Source organism: Amphiura filiformis, chromosome 9 (assembly GCF_039555335.1).
Source record: "Amphiura filiformis chromosome 9, Afil_fr2py, whole genome shotgun sequence".
Lineage (NCBI taxonomy): Eukaryota > Metazoa > Echinodermata > Ophiuroidea > Amphilepidida > Amphiuridae > Amphiura > Amphiura filiformis.
This window is the reverse complement of record NC_092636.1, coordinates 48,645,265-48,667,439: the sequence shown is the minus strand read 5'-3', so window position 1 is coordinate 48,667,439 and position 22,175 is coordinate 48,645,265. Positions and strand designations below refer to the sequence as shown.

The 22,175-nt window shown below is 36.5% G+C and overlaps 1 protein-coding gene across 1 annotated transcript in view; it reads left to right on the top strand.

Moving 5' to 3' along the window:
- Window positions 1–8,531, top strand: part of LOC140161084 (uncharacterized) — a 52,168-nt gene extending 43,637 nt beyond the window's left edge. The window contains 2 exon segments of the mRNA XM_072184471.1: window positions 68–156; window positions 4,168–8,531. Coding sequence (XP_072040572.1) covers window positions 68–138 — 71 coding nt within the window. The 3' untranslated portion in view covers window positions 139–156; window positions 4,168–8,531.
- The last annotated feature ends 13,644 nt before the right edge of the window (window positions 8,532–22,175 follow it).

Sequence of the window (22,175 nt, the reverse complement as noted above, 5' to 3'; positions counted from 1 at the left end):
AAGTTGTATCGGCCCTCATCTTTATTCCGATATATTGCTTTCCTGTTATACCTGCTGAATCTAACAGGAGGCATGTTGAGTCCTATGCAAAGTCCAACTGAACAACAATACCGTCAGCTACCTCCATGGGCACAGTAAATGCAAAGGCAAAACAAGGTAAAGTCCCTGCCTGCCTGCCTGCCTGCCAATTTAGTTTATTTTGTATGTATTATTATCAATGTTTAATTGCATGGTTGGTTGAGCTTCATTATGAAACAAATTTGGTTCCTAAAACCATGGTTGTAACTATGAAAACATACCAGCGTAATATAAATGTGTCAGCAGAAGAGACTATTGGCATTGTAAAAGAGACTAATTTTATTAATTATATCATTATTGATCATAAGTTATTCTTTGATTCAGGCTTAAAAAACACTGAAAGTGAAATAAACCACAACCCTAACCATAAAAGTTTTTTAAAAAAAAGGCAAAGAAAGCTTTTGTTAAATCAAAATGATCGCAGGGACGCAGAGTCCTAACTTGGGTTTATAAGCATGGTTTTAGGAACAATTTTCATATTATTATACCGTTCCTCTTTGGTTGGCTTCTTTTATATTTCATTTTATTGTCAAGCATGACCATTCAGTCCTCAAAATACTTTTCTTACATCATCAGTGCAATTGTGTTATGAAATAAAGTTTTCAGGAGCTTTCAGTGAGTTTGATATAAAATTGCACTGTCATAGATAAGTTGTATAATTCAGTTGATGATGCCCTTTTAATGTACATGTCACAATGATACTATATTAAGCAACATGGAGTTTAATGCTGATTTCATACTTTCCTGCCGCTCTGACGATGATTTGCTTCACTGAGCAGTCGCGGCAGAAACGCTAGTGGCAAGTCGATATATATCGATCACTCCACCTCTGTGCCCAAAGTGGCAGATAGCCAGGAGTTGAATTCAAGTCAACTCTGGAGGGCGCCACTCTGATTGACGTATGAGAACGGGAAACAAAATGTTGCGTTGCTGAGCAGCAACATTGGCTTTCATAGTTATACTGCTGTCACTCACACTGTGCCACTCCGCTTCCAGAAAGGTACAGTGGCATATTATGAAGCGTCACGCTGCTCATGGGAAGCGGCAGAAAGTATGAAACCAGCATATGTGAACAAATCTGGATTTGAGAAATTTGTAACCTGTCCGAACAGAACAACAGAAATGTTCTTAATAAGGAGTCATAACACCCAAAAGATGCTATTTATACTGGTGCTACCACAGTGCAAGAACCAAAGAGAGCTGACTCGAAATTGGCAAATGTGCCATAATTGGATTGGCCTGCTCAGAGACCCAATATAGTGTAGCACCGGCATTTGTCAGCAACCAAAATGGAATGATAATTTTGCGCTTTCGATCTGTGTGTTACAAAGGTTTGGGCAAGTAGTGATTGGCACACACTATCTCTGCAATTCATTACACCCAGATCACAAACAAGCATGGACTTAAAATCAAAGTGATATAGTCCAAATTTACACTATTTTGCTGTCGATGAGCGACACACAAACATGGTGAAGTAGGTTCTCTTTTGGGCCACATGTAATATCTTTGGTGCCACAGATAAGAAATAATTGGCCTTCAAATTCTATGTGAAGCATTGAAATAAATAGATGCAGCTGTTAAAAGCATGTCTTTAGAAGTTTACCAAACAAGATAATGGTGTGATTGATATAGAAAGAGGTCAAGATAACTGAAATGTATTACAAATATTTTGAGGACTGAATACATTTGGTATGCTTTCAATCTTTGTTTCCTAAAATTTAATTTGTTAAAAGCTTTTTCTCCATGCCAAGGTCCTGGTGAGATAATGTTGTAACAAACTGAACTGGGCATGCTGAAAAGGATACTTTTTTTATAGCATACTGTGCATGTAACTAGCAGTGGTTTATTTATAGATTTTATAAAGAAATTGTTACTCCCACAAAATGAGTGTTAAATCGCAAATTGGTAGATCCAAGACTGCCTGGCTGCTGACTTGATGTTCTTTGTTTGGTGCACACGGCAGTAGTATGTCCTTTGTGAATGGCCTATTGTGTCACCTTCATGAAGGACATACATTTTACTACCGGCATACAGAATTCCCCATTCACAAAGACACTTCTGGCATGTACAGGTGCACATGAAACAAAGAACATCAATTGAGCAGCTGGGAGTATTGAAACTATACCAACTTGGGACTTAATGCTCATTCTGTGAGAGCAGGTCACATTTCATATTTGTTTTGTTTTTATTCTATTGACCATTCTTAAACTAGTCTCCTCCGCAGCCAGTTTGGTTACGCTCCCTCCACACAAACAGTCTGCCAATGGCCACTTATAACACCGTTTCTGATTGGCTACACGTATGTAGCTGTAGAGCTATACATACGGGAACTTGATTGACCTCAGTCAGCTGGCGAGATGGCGGGTCAGAATTGCTCATGAATAATGAAGTAGCCGTCTAGCCGATCGGCCAATTGAAAGCTTTGTTTGACGTCAAGCTGGATGACGTCGTCAGAAAACCGTTTAGCCAATCAAAAAGAACTAGTTCGTTATCATTGGCAGACCGTTTGTGTGGAGGGTGCGGAACCAAACTGGCTGCCGTGGGGACTATTCTTAAACATGAAACTAACTTCGGTTGATTATGTCATGTTTTATAATTCATCATTTAAAGATGTTTTATAATTCATAATTTGTTTTTAATGTTAAAGTTTGATTTTAAAGATTTATTTTGCATTTGATTGTTGCATGCTGACTTGCTGAGTTCTAATTTAAGCCAGCAATCTATAATTTAAGGTATTTTTTGTTTGTTTGTATTATGCATACATGTAGGTTTTCACTGATCTTTTAGAAACATTTTAAATTACTAAATGCATGGTGTTACACTAGCTTCCAGAGAACTACCCTCTCTTGCTGTTAATGAGCGAGATAGGCGGGGGCTTTGTGTTCCCTTCTTGAGCGCGGAATGTGTTCGGTCAATTACCTAACCGGTCTATTGTTGTGGTTATGGGACGATTGAAAGCCTATCTGAACCCCACTTCCGTGTTTATGATATCGATGTGCACATGCCAAAAAAGGAATACAAGAAGTGCCATTCTTCTCTGCAAGCAAGTGTAATTGCTTTGAGCATGATATCTGTTAGTTTAGTATGTATTTTATGTAATCCATAAAGCAACATATTCATTGAGCACACAATTGACAAAATATCATTGCACCTCATGTAAACTTCATGGTGCTCCATGATTCTATTTATCAATATTGAAGTATTATTCATGATATAGTATTATAAAAAATAACTCCGTAGGTATGTATCTTTATCTGCCTACTTTGAGTCGGAGGGGGCTCCTTCCCCCCCCCCCCCCCATCAAAAAAGATGGGTACCATTCTAACAAACACAAACCTTTTTCATAATATTTTTAAAAGGGCACACAAAGATTGCTAATCCAGTTGATACCCATATACATGACCTTAATCTTCCACACAGGGAGTATGTATTTTAAGTTGATTAACCTGAATGGGTAACTCCATTTTAAGCTACACTCCCTGTGTGGAAGATGGGAGGTCATGGCTTCCATAGGGGGTGTATGGATTTCAAATAGAATAGCCCAGGCCTCCAATTTTAATTTTTTTTTGGGGGGGGGGCGCTCATTTTCAAGGCCACTGGGCAAAGACAAAGAAGGGCATCAAGGCCAACAAATGATAAAGAATGCCTTGAAGTTGATGCATTTGGGTACCAAGGCCAAAACTGAAAAAGGGCAAGCAGTGACCTCGGTGGCTTTATCCCTGAAATTTGAGCTCTGGAATAGCCCAATTTGCCAGAAAATATTTACATTTTTGGTTCTGTAAAGATAATATTTTAAAACGACATTTCCAAAGTTTCCCCAAAATGTTGTTACTTCTGACAAAAGATTATTTTTAAACAATTGCTAAAACATATTTTACAAAACATTTTGCCAACATTTTTAAAATGGTTTGTACACTACCTCTTTCTCTGATTTCCTGAGTTATTTAAACATTCTATTACTTTTTTTAAAAACATTAAAAGATATTTATTGTTTGCTGGGATAATCATCATGCAACATTCAGCATAACTATATTCTGGTTTTCTCAAGAAATGTGAGGTTTTCACTTTGTTTGCCTCTTACTCTTTCAGATGGCCATTTCACAAGTAAAAAGTGAGCACCTCTCTCCAATACAGCAGCAGTAGCAGCAGTTTTAGAGTCCCAACGGATGATGTCATCACACCAGTAGACGATACAAGATAAAATCCTTCAAAGTCTTCGGTAGAAGAAGACTTGATCCTCTTTAATTATGAGTGATGTCTTTTATATATTTATAATGTCCAATATTAATAAGTGTGATATGAACTGATGCAATCAGACCAACGTCTGCAGTAATGAAATCGAGATGTAGGCAGAAATCAGGAGCAAAGCAGGGCCTAGATTTTGACGAGAATCATAGAATCGATTCTCGTAATGATTCTCGTAAGATTCGGTTGCAAGAGTCAACTTCTCTCATTGTATCATTCAGTAAGTGCAGTGACTATGATGGATTTTGATTCTCGCAAACCAAGACGAAATCTATGCCCTGCAAAGAAAAATAAAAAACTTAAGAACACAGACATACAAAAAGTTTGTAACTTTATAACCAAGTATTCCAGTGATTTCAGCATCAGTCAGCCTTTGGTACAGAGCAAAGTCATAATGGTCATAACCAAATTGTCAAAATTACCAATATCCACTCGTTTATTTACCAACTTTGGTCTCAGTGGATCAGACCGTGTTACAAATAAGGTCATGTCAAAGTGGCGTGGAAGAATGAAGTAAACCTCCACCAATGCTGATTTCATACTGCTTAACTGCTGTTAGCGGCGTGACGCTTTCTTTGTGCCGTTTGCATTTTTCTGCAAGCGGATACGCTGAGTAGTAGCCGAATGACTATGAAAGCCAATGTTGCCATTCTGTGTTCAGCTCATTGGCCAAAAATTGTCATTGGCCAAAAACGCTTCAGGTTGACTCTAGCGATTTGCCGCTTTAGGTAAAGCGTTGGAGTGATTAAAATATCAGCTTGCCGCTGATCACCACTAGCGTTGTTAGGCTGATTGCTGATTCAAAATCGTCGTCGGAGTCGCAAAACGGCACAGCAGTATGAAACCAGCATAATGCAGCTTTTTGGGTTGCATAATTTGTGATGTGATTAAGCAAAATCAGTCGGAAGTCAGAAATATTGATTTTTCAGATACAGCCAAACAAAGGATGTATTTCCTTTTGCTTCCTATTTGCCAGCGAAGTGTTACATGTAATCAGATTATCACCATGTCAAGTGGATCACGCTTTTGAGTTCTGCACCATGATCGAAATGATCGCAACACAAAGTCTATGGCATGTACTACCAATTCCAAAAGGTGCCTGATCCAGTTACCTGGGAGTTATGTAACCACTTCTCTGGCGAATTGTTTTGCAAACTCTTAAACTGCTCACATCGTTTGAACTGGTTGTCCATATTCGATGGGGTTTTCTGCAAAATGTACAAATGTAGCTTTGTAAATGCTGTACAATCCTACAAGAAACTGAAAATTGAATATGCCTGACTTCAGACTGATTTTGCATGATCACACCACAAATGTAGTCATTCTGTAAGGACACAGATTCCAGCAAAGATGTGTAGATTTTACAAGAAGCTTAGGCATGGAGTAGCTTCAGTGCCTGTAAGGAGTCATGACTCCATTCAAAGATGTACATAAAAGGGTACAATCTCTACTTGAAATTTTCAAAATTGTTTTGTACAAAATAAATTAGAAGAAATTATTTTACAAGTGTTTATTTTCAAAACGCTTTATATAGTGCTCTGTTTACTATCTGTTCACATTGAACAAAATAACAAGAGCATAAAAACACAGTAGGGCAGGGGGCTACCAACCTTGTAGGAAATTATGCAACCCCAAATTCAATCTGAAAAGTTTTAAACTTTGAAGGACCTTCTCGATTAGGGGAGGTAAAGGTCATACTGAACCCAATGTCAGAATCAATCCAATGTCAAATCCATCTGAGGTCACGACCCATCAGTTGAGAACCCCTACAATAGGAAGTTTTAAGATAAATTGTCATCCGTTCCTGCGAAATATACCTTAAGCAGGCATGAGAAATTTTGTTGTCCAAGTTTGTGCATAATTTTTACTTTTTCCAGTCTGTTTTGGGCCTTTATGGCCAAATTCACACTTTTTTCAGGCAGTTTTCAAAAAGCCATTATCATGCCTACTTAAAGTGTGTTTTCCTTGAAAGTAAGATTTACTAATAATTAGCTAGAGCAAATATAATCTTTAAAAGTTATGATAAATTTGGCCATTGTTTTTCTTATGGTGTTTTTGTTTTGTTTTTGTTTTTCCTTGTTTTTGATTCTGCTATTTTCAAGATTCAGTTGACTATATCTCAGTACTTGCCAGACCGTCTTAACAGGCATGAGAATTTTCAGGCTTTTGCCTGAATTCAGGCAGTTTTGTTGTCCAAATTTATGCATTTTTATTTATTTTTTCAACCAGTTTTGAGCCTTTTAATTCTGAATCAGGTAGTTTTCAAAAAAGCCATTCTCATGCCTGGTCTTAAGGAATATTTTGCAGGAAAAGGTCACAATTTACGATTCCTTTCCATAGTGCACTTGTTTAAAATAGCACTAACATGAAGTTAGGATAGTAGAATTTTGTGGATAAACTTGCTGCAATTATCCATCTAACTGGAACAGATTTTGCTATTTCATTCCCATGTGATTTGTTTGAAGATGCCAGATATTCAAACAATCAGGGAATCAGATAGCCAAACATATAACTTGATTGGAGTTCATCTCTTGAAAATTGGCATATTAGGGAATTCAATCACCACCGCACACCGACATCGCCTGGCTAATAATTACTTGTCAGCAGAGATACTAAAATCAATACCGGAATCGATACACGTGAATGTACTATGCACGAGTTTGATATGAGGCGAAAACCTTTGGATACCGGGGTAGAAAATGATGAATATCTCCCGTAAGTGATTTCGTATAAAGAAACCAGATATGGTTCCTTGCACTTGAATATATTTTGAACAGATACGATAGTCGTTAGCTTGCGTCTTGAGAAAGAAGCTTGCGTCTTGAGAAAGAAGCTTGCGTCTTGAGTCAAAAACTGACAATATTTCTGATTTATATGTGCCGAATTATATAGCGCAGTGTATAGGCCAGTCGTGGAGGTAGTCTAAAAGCATGTGACCTATGGCGTACCATGCTCGACTCACACACAGCTAGGTCAGTCACCGGCCTAATCGGGGCTATTGTCAGTAGCCTTAGTCAGATGTCCTTCAGCCCATTATGCGACTCAAAACTATTAAACAGGTCGATACAAAATGGCCATGCGTGGCGGTGGATTCAACCTACCATGGCGATTTCTGCCATGAAGATATCGGGGCGATGACAATGCACCGTTTTCATAAGGAAACCAACCAAAATATTTAGTTTATTCATTAGGCTCCATATCAATTAGATGTATTTGGAAGAATGACATTTCGTGCAGTACTGATATGCAGAAGCATGTAGAAAATTGGTGACCAGTTATGAAAGGGTGGGATTAAAATTCCCTTTGGTGTGCTATCATAGTCCTATAGAATTAATACATGGTGTCTTTTGTTGTCTTTTGGGACTCTTCTTAGAAGTTTTGACATGCGATTGAATGGTCCCATAAATTACCCCCTGTTTTTCATATCCTCATGTAACTAATTGTAAGTCATGGCATGAATGGGTAAAATTGAATTATGGTCCAAATTTACATTAAGAGTCATGATACACTGTATCTGGCTGTAGACACCATTTTTAAGTGATAACTAATTTGGAACTCTTAGCTAACATCTTGCATTTGTATCGTGGTGTACTATAAGTAGGGATGACCAATGAACCATCAACTTGATTAGAACACTCCCATAGACATGCAGGGAGCTCAACTGTGCACTGCTTGCACAGACATTTCTAAATTGATCTCATTCTTTTATTTTTCAATATTTGTCTGTAAAAATTGGGGAAGTTAATGCCAATTTTATTTTGTAACTATCTTGCAAATTACAGGAACATAACTTATTTCATTTTCCTGTAAGTGCGAGTCAAAATTGGTCCATCGCCACAGTGCGCTTAATTGCCAGTGGCTGAGTTCAGCACTGCTCAAGAATGGCACAAAATATTCATGTCAATAATTTCAGGTGAAAAACGTGGCCTACTGAGCTGTAATTTGGCAGAGTTGCCAGTAATACCTCTATCATACCCTCTGTAAAAAGGTTAAAAAAATGAACAAGTAGATCTGGAGTTACAAATTAAATCACCAGCTTCCTTTGGAATTTCCATACTCCTTCGAATCATGCTAAGAAGACACCTTTCTGAACATAAATGTGAAGTTTCGTGCCCATTCGATGTATTTTTCACCTGATTTCAACCCTAAACGTTTTCTTATATTTAGGCCTATACCATATACAACTTGCTGCTGGCTATACCTTGTTTAGAACTTTCAAAAAGAAGTACCTGAATGTGCAACCATAACTGTTTCAAAATAGCCATGAAAGTCATGCAGGTAACTCCGAGGTCATGTATTGAATTGTTTTGAATGAGGCATACTACGGGAACCAGCACCTTTTGTTAGAAGTCACACATGAGCATGATGAGTGAAGTGGATTGTTGTGAATGAGTCAATGACCTTCAATGACACTTAAGATTTAATTTGCATACACCTACTGATTGGTCATATTAAACCCAATAAATTGAAATTTTTGGTTGTGAAAAAAAAAAGTTTAGGCCTACCTGGACTTAGTGCAATTTTGATTTTGTGCCATATCGGCCATCTTGGATGATTTTTGGCAAAATGTTTTCTAAATGCATGATTTCAATGCCTCGGTTTGAAAAAATAATTTATGCCATTGACTAGTAAAGTGCCATTTCATAAGAAACCCTTTGATACTTTCACAATATGCTTGTTTCATGTTTGCATATATTTTAAAATAAAGAAATATATAAAGGTAAATATATGCTTATGCCAATTTTGCTCCCAATTGATATTTTTGGACCTTGTCATTTTATTTCGTTCCAATGACCGGTCAGAATGGGAAACTTTGAAAATTCATAATTCGAAAAGTTTTTGACCGATTTTGAGCATTTAACCACCAAAATACTTCTATTGATGAGTTCTAACAAGAAAACAATATTTTGTAGCAATAGGGGCAACATGAAATTTTGATGGTTATCCCTACTATAAGTAAGAATTCCAATTGAATGAACGCAGCTTTCAACAGCCTGACAGCTGTACTCCATCCAACCGCGATCGTATATCGCATATTTCAAACTACAACGCGAACGCATGGCCTTGGATACAATGCTAACCAACCACGAATGCGTTGGCATGGTTGAATTGAATGGATTCACTACTGAATTGTGCAGTGTACGCAAAAAATTGTCACGCTATTGAAAGTTGCGTTCATCCAATTCTCGCTATTCTCAATAAGGGTGCCGCCAGCGGTTTGCGATGTAATCGTGATGTATCATGGGAAAATCGTGATTACATCGCAAACCGCTGGCGGCGCCCTTATTGCGAATAGCGAGAATTGAAGTTCTCACTATAGTAATTACTGGTTATTACAGAACTTTGGCTTATAATTGGAAAAAATCATTCAGTTTTTACTGCACACATCAATAAAGTCCCAACTTATGCTCACGTAAATTCACATAAGCGCACAAAGCGCAACTGGCGTAGGTAGTGCTTTTGTTTTTATGCAGAAAAAAGATAAATTTCAGGAAGTCAGATATATATTGTTAAAGAAAACTTTTGACGGGAATTTTGTGTCTAAAAATAGTAATATTGCAGATAATTATACTTGGCCTCAACATATGTTAGTATTAGTAAGGACTAGCTACAGCGAAGATGAGCATATATAGAGTGCACACAGGGAAATAGGAATTTCCTGTTACTTTTGAGGTCCAAAAGGTGTTTCCAAAATTGCCTGTTTTTCTACAGTTAAAATTCAACAAGTTAGGCCCTAATATCTATTTATTTTTAGGATTTTCTATTTGTATGTTGTGCAAAAAAATTAGCAGCCCATGTGGTTTTTTAAAACATTTTGGTAGACTTTCAAATGTGGTATTGTTCAGGAAACGTCAAGTTTTATAACTCTAATCTTAACTCTGACCCTAACCCTATCCCTAATTGTAACCCCAGCCTTATCCGTAATAAGGCTAGAGTTAGCTTATGAAGGTAACTTTAACCCTATTCAGACTTATGGGCTGTTCCCCCAAAATTAAAAAATCAAGAAATTGATGTTTGAAAATTGGGCTTTGTATCCAGTCAATCTATGGAGAGCTATTTATACTAGGCGTACATCCTGAAGTTTCTCCCATTTCTTTCACATTTTGCTAATGTCGTACACAATCACGACACAAAACAGCAGGTCACTAGCTGCCATCAAGTAAGTGACATCATGCAACCATTTTTCGTTCTACACATTAATCATTGCTTGTTAAATACTGAAGGATTGTGGCAGGACCTGTGTAGGTGTACCCAAGAGTGAGGAGTTCACATGGAATTGCTTCAGGATTTCTAGAATGTTATGCAACTTGTATTTGAGGAGCTTGTGTGAATATCTTGGCTATGTATGCTTTTGTAGACGATTATAATCAAATGATAACTATTTTACCTCAAATTAAGTAATTAAACTAATAAAATAATAGGTGTTTTTTAAAGTAATAATTTAACAATTCTTTCCAATCGAATGGCAAAGTCTTGGAAAAATTTGTTTTTATAAACTTATGTTTTGATTCCTGAATGGATGTTGATGTGAACTCCCATCCCCCCATAATGTTGTCTTTAAAAATTGCCCTCTCTTTTAATGATGCGCTTTTAGATGTTTCATTCTTGTGATTCTGACCATTGCAGCTTTAATACTGAGAAAATTTATTGTACCTGTGTGTAAAATGATCACTTGGTCCGCAAAATAGATTTCACTTTTGACATCATAAAATGGCAACCAAACCTTCCAAATGTAGACACTATGCAATGAATCAATCCGAATGACAGCCATGTTGGAAGACCATTCTATGATGTCAGAGGGACAGGTCTCTAGATTGATTCCACAACCATTCATACCTTTTAAGGTATACTTAAAAGTATTATCATGGAAATTCCTTATGGAGGACAGAATTGACTTACACCAGTAATGTGTGATTCACCCACAGCAACACCCTCAATTTCTACTTTTTACATGATTGTAATGCCCAGTGGTGTATAAAATACCATGTGAAAGTCTAAGCCTGATGAAAGTGCTTTAATCCAAATTCAAAATTAATAAAACCGGCGATCCCCGGTTTTATGCGCCAGTTACCCCATAGAGCTCCACAGTTACACGGCTAAGTGGTTTTCTTTCACTTTGACTTAAAATGATCAGAAAACCCTTTTTACAGTGATTACTACATGTAATAGTTTTTGGCAAAGATTAACCAAATTAAAATTTAACTGAAGTCATACATTATGGCTTTAAATAAGAATGACTGTCATGAGTGATGTCATATTAATGTCATTTTAATGAGCTTATTTAGTATGTAAGATAAGGCTGCTCAAATTCAGGTTCAAGTTTACAATACTGACTATGACGTTATTGCATCGTGGTTTTTCCAATACATGAATTAACAACAAATGTGTGAGTTTTGATAGCGAGCATCATTAAAAGGACTATTTTTGTAAATTGGACTTTTCCAGATTAATTTTTACACAAGTAAAGAAAATTAGGAAGCATGATTTCATTTCCACTATGCTGCATTTTGTACTTGAAATGGCAGTTACCAAATTGATATTTATATCTGCTATCAGGCTAGACAGAATTGCACTCACCCATGCTGAAAATGAACAAAAATTTTACTGACAAGACTTTTCCAAAAACAAATAACACCAAAAGCTTGACAAATTTCAGTCAAAATCAATAAGTTTTGGTTTTTTTGGGCCAAAATGGGTGATTTTACATAATTTTAGCAAATAAAAAAAAAAATCTGTCAAAACACAAAATCTGGGTCAATCTGGCTAGTGAAGCAGGATTCTTTTTCGTCGATTTTACACTCCATTTTGAAAAGACCTTTTTTTGTAAAATGCCAACCAAAAATATTTGTACTCCCATAATCATGTTCAAGTGCAGTGGCACGTTCTGGCTTCAAGTGGTAGTGGCACATTTGTAATGTGTAAAATAGTCCATGCACTTACATCTGATATTGGTGACGTTATAGGAAACTACATTTTACTTCAAATTCCTTGAACATGGTGGTTTATTCTTTCTGAAAAGTGTGCTTGATTTCATAAATTTATTATTGGGTATTCATTTGCCAATCGTGAAAGAAAGTACTTTATTATCTAAAAACTTGGTGACAAATTACAGCTTGTTTTTGTATTGTGCATGGTACAATTGTATTTAAATAATGATAATTTTTGAGGGGTTGGGAAGGTAAGAACATTACCAGCAATAAGAAATGGCTTTTTATATAATATTGTGTTCCCTTTGCATGACATGATGACTTTATTCATTGCAAAATATAGAGGACAAAAACATGATAAATTTCATGTAATCAAATATTAAGGCATTTTTTTTAAATATGACATACCAGTATTGGTTTAAATGATTATTACTGAGCTCGTTTGGCTTAGTATGTGCAATGGTAATTGGTATACATGGATTTATATTTTGACAAATTTGGAGTGAAAGTCTCTCCTTAAAGGTAGAATAAGAAAAGATAAATATAGATTGTTTTGCATACTAGATCCCTGTTGTAAGATAGTCTTAAATGGTACTACTAAATTGTATAGATAGGGCATCGGAAGTATGTAAAATTATCAGAAAAATTGAGTAAAAGATTGAATTTGATATAACGTATTTGTTGTGTTATTTTTATTTGACTCGAGTTCAGAGGAATGTCATGGTTGCCCAAGACGAACATATTTTAATGCAAAATTTTATTTTAGAAGCACATAAAATAACAGCTGTTTATACCAATAAGCTAGAAGCAGCAACTTAAAAAAAGTTCGTTTCCCCCCTCCCACCCACAACTACAAGGTTTGATACCATAGGTAGTTTGTATGGATCTTCTAGATTACTGCTAGGTAGGTACTGGTCTCAAATTGCGGTATCAATTTTTTTCTACAGGTCATTTTATATGGATGTGTAATAGCCAAAATCCGAAAATAGGACAAAATTAAGGGATAGGGGAAATGGAGTTATGGCAATTTATATTTTCCCTACCCATTAATTTTGTCCTATTTTCTTGATTTTACGCTATTACACATCCATGTATAGAATGACCTGTAGAAAAAAAATGATACCATAATTTGAGACCACTGCCTACCTAGCAGTGATCTAGAGGAACATACTAACAACCTATGGTGTCAAACCTTGTATGTAGTGGGGGTGAACAAACTCCTTATTTAGGGCCCCTGTGTGATCTTGCTCCTGGACTACAACACTAATATTTTAAAGGAGGAGTCCGATCAACAGTAAACTCGCACTTAAAATGGAGATTATGTATGTGGAAAGCCTTTTTCCTTATTAAACCTATAGAAAAATATCAGTGATGAAAGATATTTTGTTTGAAGTTTGCAAGTCCAACATGTCTCTTAAAAACTCTTAATGGGTTAACTCATTAATATTCATGAAGTACTTAATGGAGGCTGGAGCCTTTACACATTATTAATCATCTCTCATATCAAAAGGAACTCAGGGAGTCAAATATGGACACGAAACTTTATAAGTGAGGAGTGTCTCTCATGCCAAAAGTAAAATACCGTCGGCATGAAACTTACGAAAAAAACTGGGGAGTGGGGGTTAAGTTCATAACGTTAAGTCAGTCCTCCTTAGGCTCTTTAAGGCAGGGAACTTAAGCTTTTTTTTTCAAAGGAGTGTTTGGTAAGCATGTAAGTTCACCCCGGGGTGGGCACTTAACTTTAGAAGTGACGGTATGTGCCTGTCAATTAGGCCCCCTCTTTTGAAGTCGACTATACCCGATGACCCCCTTTTTTGAAAGTCATACCCAATGACCCCCCTTTTTTTTTTTTTTTTAGTTGTGGCTACCCAATGACCCCTTTTTTTGGTTGCTCTACCCAATGACCCCCTTTTTTTTTTTATACAAGAATAGCATCATCAAAATGCCACAAAATAATGCCGAAACTTTCAAATGCTCTTATTTTAACAAATTTGTATCAGAAATTTTGAACAAGAAAATAGACTTTTGTTCCCCTTTCTTGAAAATCTTATACCCAATGACCCCCTTTTTCATTTTATTTGTACCCAATGACCCCCCCCCCCCTTTTTTTTTTTTTTTTTTTGTACCCGATAGGCCCCTACTTCGCGACGCCGGTAGGCTCATACCCGTCACTTCTAAAGTTGAGTGCGCCCCGGAGTTCACCCCATGAATTTTTAAGTTAATGATGCTACCCTACCGATTTCACAGACCTATCCTTTCGCGGTTTTGTATCGACGACTGGTTTCAAACTCGATTGATCACTTGATATTTGCCTCATGTCTCACTGAGATGTGTCTCCCATGACAATTACAGTAATAAACCTGGAAGAAGTAGGTGGGTACTTCACTTCCACAGCGTATCAACTGTCGTATACATTATCATCTGATGTTCCATTAACACATCTGCTCCCCACATGAAAGATACAAAATTGTGGTTCAGGTCTAACCTTGCTAACGGAATCGCGGCAGCAACTAGCTGGAATACACGGTGTAACAATAAAATTTGTACAATTTTAAAACTAGAATGACACAAGTATGCCGCTTATTTTTTGGTTTGATATTTATATTGCTTTAGCCACCAGATAAGCTTTGTTTCAAGTACCTTGGCATTATGATAGATGACAAGCTGAACTGGCATAAATATGTTGATCACATGGTTAAAAACTCAACTCTCGCATGTATTGTTTCAGGAAACTGAAATTTTGTCATGTCAATTCTCGTATCCTCGCTTTGTTTTATGATTCAGTTGTGGCAAGTGTCTGGCGTTATTGTTTACTTTGTGGGGGAGGGAACATTACCATGAGTGTTGCTAATCTTCGAGTATCGAGTTTCGAGTTCGAGTATCGAGTTTCGAGTTGCAATTTTCGAGTATCGAGTTGCAATTTTCGAGTATCGAGTTGCAATTTTCGAGTATCGAGTTGAAATTTTCGAGTATCGAGTTGAAATTTTCGAGTATCGAGTTGAAATTTTCGAGTATCGAGTTGAAATTTTCGAGTATCGAGTTGAAATTTTCGAGTATCGAGTTGAAATTTTCGAGTATCGAGTTGAAATTTTCGAGTATCGAGTTGAAATTTTCGAGTATCGAGTTGAAATTTTCGAGTATCGAGTTGCAATTGTCGAGTATCGAGTTGAAATTTTCGAGTATCGAGTTGCAATTTTCGAGTATCGAGTTGAAATTTTCGAGTATCGAGTTGAAATTTTCGAGTATCGAGTTGAAATTTTCGAGTATCGAGTTGAAATTTTCGAGTATCGAGTTGAAATTTTCGAGTATCGAGTTGAAATTTTCGAGTATCGAGTTGCAATTTTCGAGTATCGAGTTGCAATTTTCGAGTATCGAGTTGAAATTTTCGAGTATCGAGTTGAAATTTTCGAGTATCGAGTTGAAATTTTCGAGTATCGAGTTGAAATTTTCGAGTATCGAGTTGAAATTTTCGAGTATCGAGTTGAAATTTTCGAGTATCGAGTTGCAATTGTCGAGTATCGAGTTGAAATCTTCGAGTATCGAGTTGAAATTTTCGAGTATCGAGTTGCAATTGTCGAGTATCGAGTTGAAATCTTCGAGTATCGAGTTGCAATTTTCGAGTATCGAGTTGAAATTTTCGAGTATCGAGTTGCAATTTTCGAGTATCGAGTTGAAATTTTCGAGTATCGAGTTGAAATTTTCGAGTATCGAGTTGAAATTTTCGAGTATCGAGTTGAAATTTTCGAGTATCGAGTTGCAATTGTCGAGTATCGAGTTGAAATCTTCGAGTATCGAGTTGCAATTTTCGAGTATCGAGTTGAAATCTTCGAGTATCGAGTTCAATTTTCGAGTATCGAGTTGCAATTTTAATTTTCAATCTGCTTTTGAAGTAGGCTATAGGATGTCCCTCTCCGACATGAAGAGAAAGCACAAATGTTTAACCCTTCTCTATCCAATTTGTTATTACGTTCTCCACGGAATTCGTAAAAGCCCCGGTAAAAACACACTAGTTGTTCATAAAAAGGGGTAGGCCTACTAGTGGATAGGTATTAACCTCGGGGGTATTACCCTCCCAAGTAGGCCTACATTGATACCAGAATGACTACAATTAGACTAGGGTTAACTTATATATATACCGGGATATATACACGTTACCATTATATTAAGGGCTCGTGGATAACGAGAAAAAAGGAAAATCTGCATCAGAAAATTCAAACTAGAAAATCGTTCATTTTAGCATACTTCAAGTTTCAAACTCGAAAACCTGCAAAATGAGCCTACTTCGAGTTTTATACTCGAAAATCTGTAAAATGTTTAATTTTAGAGTTTCATTTATACCTATTATAATGAAAAGCAAACTACTTCACATCATATTAGATTAACCCTACTCTAACGCAGGGGGTGCATGGTACCGTGGTATCCAACTCCCCTTACGGATGACTTGAACGTAACCCTAAAACGCTTTTAAGTTAAACTCGAACTTCGTTCATTTGAACGTATTTCGAGTAACAAACTCGAAAACCTGCAAAATGAGCGTACATCGAGTTTAAAAACTCGAAAACCTGTAAAATGATCAATATTCGAGTGAAATCCATATTTACTGTATACAGTATATGAAAGGCAAAATACTTCAGATCAATCTAGATTAACATTTGGCCTAATAATATGTGTTTACCACTTTGATTAAGGGCCGCATGTGCGAAAAGTGTATCATTTGTAACAGGAAAGTTAAACTCGAACTTCGTTCATTTGAGCGCATTTCGAGTAACAAACTCGAAAACCTGCACAATGAGCGTACTTCGAGTTAAAAACTCAAAAACCTGCAAAATATCCAATATTCGAGTGAAATCCATATTTACTGTATATGAAAGGCAAAATACTTCGTAAGTGTGGGGTGCTTTATAACGAATTCCCGAGGGGGGGGGTGGTAACCACCCCCCCTTGTTAAGATACGTAGTAAAAAGGCTTGGTAGGACGAGGGTTAATAAGGGCCGCATGCCTAAAAATGTATCATTTGCAACAGGAAAGTTTAACTCGAATTTCGTTCATTTGAGCGCATTTCGAGTAACAAACTCGAAAACCTACGAAATAATCGCTGATATGAGCCTACTCGAGTTTCAAACTGAAACATGCAAAATGATTAATATTCGAGTCTCATCCATATTTACTATATATGAAAGGCAACATAGGCCTACTTCAGATCAATTTAGATTAATTTGCCTAAATATGCGCGACAAATGTACTATTCCGAAAACATATATAGGCCTACTTAGACACTAACAACACAACCATGATCATATCATCGTATTCTAAATTTAGTACTTGCATACAGTTCCTATATTTTGGAGTCATTTGTCGAATTTTTTTCTCGTCAAGCATTTTTATTTTGATATCGTCAAGCAGGCGGCTGCTGGGATTTAGACTACAGTACTTCGCGATCTGATCGTTGAAAACGTATAGTCTGGGGCGAAAATGGAAAAATCGTTCAGCTAGACGCAAATTCGCCTAAAGGCGTTTGTCCTTTTGGGTATAGAGATTCCGAATCTATTGTCTGCCAAAATGTTTCTTTCCCACATGACCTTGATATAAGGAGGTAAAGTTTGTACACGGGTAAATAGGGTGAAAAATTAGAAGAGTCAAAATGTCAGTATGCAGCATATCAAATTACTTCGGGCACTCCAAGGTTTTCAGAAATGCATTTCTTTTCTCAATGCGACCTATGGTTCTCAAGATAGGGTCCTTTAAAGGTCAGAGGTCTTGTACAGGGGTCAGAAATTAAAGTTGCTCGGATTTTCTTCAAAATGGTCGCAAAATGTTCGTCTTGTCATTTGGTATAAGAAAAAGAATAGTTTGGGACACCTTGGATGCCTCCTTCATGGTGTATCGATCACGATTCCACTTGTCACCATCATAACAACTGAGGCTAATAGCAGTGGTGGTGGGACTCGATCGTGCCTAAACACATCGTCATAAAATCCCTCAGAATTTCCGCATTGACTTCCGCATTGGGTCGACTGAAAAACGGGCTGAAAAAACCTACTTAGACTGGAGTCAAAAGTTGAACTCCTGCAGATTATGAATCGCAATATTTTTTTACACAACATATGTGATTTTGGTGAATTTCGGGGGGAATTTAGAAAATCACATGTAGGCCTAATCGAATGGGAAAACGGCAACAGGATTTAAATTCCAAGAAATCGTGGCCGCCCTTCTCTGGCTAATAGCGATTTCTAGTTGGCGCCCCATATCTTAAGAACTGGACATCAGACGTTGTGCAAACTATTCTTTTTCTTATCCCAAATGGCATAAAAAGGTAACGTTTGTATAGGAGTATACAGGTGGCCAAAATTGAAAGTGCCAAAATGTGTGCATCCAGCATATCAAATTAATCCGCATTCTCCAAGGATTCCAGAAATGCATTTCTTTTCTCAATAAGACCGATGGTTTTCAAGATAGGGGGTTTTAAAGGCCAGAAGTCTTGTACAGGGGTCAGAAAATAAAAATGCTCGGATTTTCTTCAAAATGGTCGCAAAATGTTCCTCTTGTCATTTGTCTACGCTCTTTTGCAGGTTTTCGAGTTTGTTACTCGAAATGCGCTCAAATGAACGAAGTTCGAGTTAAACTTTCCTGTTGCAAATGATACATTAGTCGCACATGCGGCCCTTAATCAAAGTGGTAAACACATATTATTAGGCCAAAGGTTAATCTAAATTGATCTGAAGTATTTTGCCTTTCATATATAGTAAATATGGATTTCACTCGAATATTGATCATTTTGTAGGTTTTCGAGTTTCTAACTCGAAGTACGCTCTTTTGCAGGTTTTCGAGTTTGTTACTCGAAATGCGCTCAAATGAACGAAGTTCGAGTTAAACTTTTCTGTTGCAAATGATGCATTTGTCGCACATGCGACCCTTAATCAAAGTGGTAAACACATTTTATTAGGCCAAAGGTTGATCTAGATTGATCTGAAGTATTTTGCCTTTCATATATAGTAAATATGGATTTCACTCGAATATTGATCATTTTGCAGGTTTTCGAGTTTTTAACTCGAAGTACGCTCATTTTGCAAGTTCTCGAGTTTGTTACTCGAAATGCGCTCAAATGAACCAAGTTCGAGTTAAACGTTTCTGTTGCAAATGATGCATTTGTCGCACATGCGGCCCTTAATCAAAGTGGTAAACACATATTATTAGGCCAAATGTTAATCTAGATTGATCTGAAGTATTTTGCCTTTCATATGGACGAGACTCGAATATTAATCATTTTGCAGGTTTTCGAATTTTTAACTCGAAGAACGCTCATTTTGCAGGTTTTCGAGTTTGTAACTCGAAATGCGCTCAAATGAACGAAGTTCGAGTTAAACTTTCCTGTTACAAATGATACATTTTTCGCGCATGCCGCATGCACAAAAGAAATGTGTGCTAAAGCTTAAATAAAAGCGTTTTGGGTTACGGTAAACTTATCTGTTGGGGTGTTGGATCCCGGGCTGGATACCACGATACCACCCCTTCGTTGGACTATATGGTTAATCTAATGATCTGAAGTAAATTTAGTTTACCTTACATTATGAGGTATGAATGAAACTCGAACATTTAAAATTTTGCAGATTCTCGAATTTAAAACTCGAAGTAGGATCATGTTAAAGGTTTTCGAGTTTGAAACTCGACGTATGCCAAAATGAACGATTTTCGAGCTATATAAAAAGTAGAGGGTGCTAAAACTAAATAAAAGCGTTTTAGGGTTACGTTAAAGTCATCCGTAAGGGGAGTTGGATACCACGGTACCATGCACCCCTGCGTTAGAGTAGGGTTAATCTAATATGATGTGAAGTAGTTTGCTTTTCATTATAATAGGTATAAATGAAACTCTAAAATTAAACATTTTACAGATTTTCGAGTATAAAACTCGAAGTAGGCTCATTTTGCAGGTTTTCGAGTTTGAAACTTGAAGTATGCTAAAATGAACGATTTTCTAGTTTGAATTTTCTGATGCAGATTTTCCTTTTTTCTCGTTATCCACGAGCCCTTAACATAATGGTAACGTGTATATATCCCGGTATATATATAAGTTAACCCTAGTCTAATTTTAGTCATTCTGGTATCAATGTAGGCCTACTCGGGAGGGTAATACCCCCGAGGTTAATACCTATCCACTAGTAGGCCTACCCCTTTTTATGAACAACTACCCAGCAAACACAAAAACGTTTTAAAAACGTTTTAAATAAGTTATATTTTGGCTTTTGGTTTAGGTAAAAACGTTTTAATAACATTAAAATGTCGGGTTATATAAAGGTCATGATAACGTTTTAAAACGTTTTGTATGAAAACACACTACACAACAATATTTTTAATGTTTTCAAAAATGTTATTGTAAACTATTTTTGCAAACATTTTTGCCAAATATTGTGTCAATACTTAAATAACATTATGTTAAAATATTTGAACCCAGCAAACACAGAAATGTTCTTAAAATGTTTTTTCAAAACATTTTAATAACATTTAAATGTCGGGTTATATAAAAGTCATGAAAACGTTTTTAAAACGTTATTGAAAATATTTTGGGCAAACATTTTTCGCAAAATATTTTTTCAACCACAAAATAACATTCAGTTTAGAATGTTTTGTATCAAGTTTTCAAGAATGTTTTTGGAATGTTATTAAAACGTTTTTATACCCTTTATATAACCCGACATTTAAACGTTTTCTGTAAAACATTTTTGTTTGCTGAGCAGTAGATTATCAAAAATGTTTTTTAAGGTTATGAAAACGTTTTATGCTCTTAATATACCCTTTATATAACCCGACATTTAAACGTTTTCTGACAACATTTTATAACCTTTTGCGAATGATGTCGAAAACGTTTTGTGTTTGCTGGGTAGTGTGCTTTTACCGGGGCTTTTACGAATTCCGTGGAGAACGTAATAACAAATTGGATAGAGAAGGGTTAAACATTTGTGCTTTCTCTTCATGTCGGAGAGGGGACATCCTATAGCCTACTTCAAAAGCAGATTGAAAATTAAAATTGCAACTCGATACTCGAAAATTGAACTCGATACTCGAAGATTTCAACTCGATACTCGAAAATTGCAACTCGATCCTCGAAGCTTTCAACTCGATACTCGACAATTGCAACTCGATACTCGAAAATTTCAACTCGATACTCGAAAATTTCAACTCGATACTCGAAAATTTCAACTCGATACTCGAAAATTTCAACTCGATACTCGAAAATTGCAACTCGATACTCGAAAATTGCAACTCGATACTCGAAAATTTCAACTCGATACTCGAAAATTTCAACTCGATACTCGAAAATTTCAACTCGATACTCGAAAATTTCAACTCGATACTCGAAAATTTCAACTCGATACTCGAAAATTTCAACTCGATACTCGAAAATTGCAACTCGATACTCGAAAATTGCAACTCGATACTCGAAAATTGCAACTCGATACTCGAAAATTGCAACTCGATACTCGAAAATTGCAACTCGAAACTCGATACTCGAACTCGAAACTCGATACTCGAATATTAGCAACACACCATTACCATAGGCAGAGGATGATTTAAGCACTTCCCAGCAAGTCTTGCGGTTAGCACAGCTGTGTGAGTGAACACACACCACTGCCCGCCCACTGCATACACACGTGCATGGTTAAATTTGAATTTGGACAGATATATTTACAATAAAAACACCTTCTAAAGGTTGGTCGATTTCACATTTTATGTTATCTACAGAAGGTGTGGATTATCCTTCATGCATACATCACTTTAGATCTGAAATCGACCAACTAATAATGACACACGGGCAATTCTAAAACAACATCTTTTGCACAGAGTTCAATGGGATTTGAAAAGTAAAGTGGCAGTTGAAACTCTAGTGATAACACTTTTACAGTGCATGATGGGGCTTCCTTAAATCAT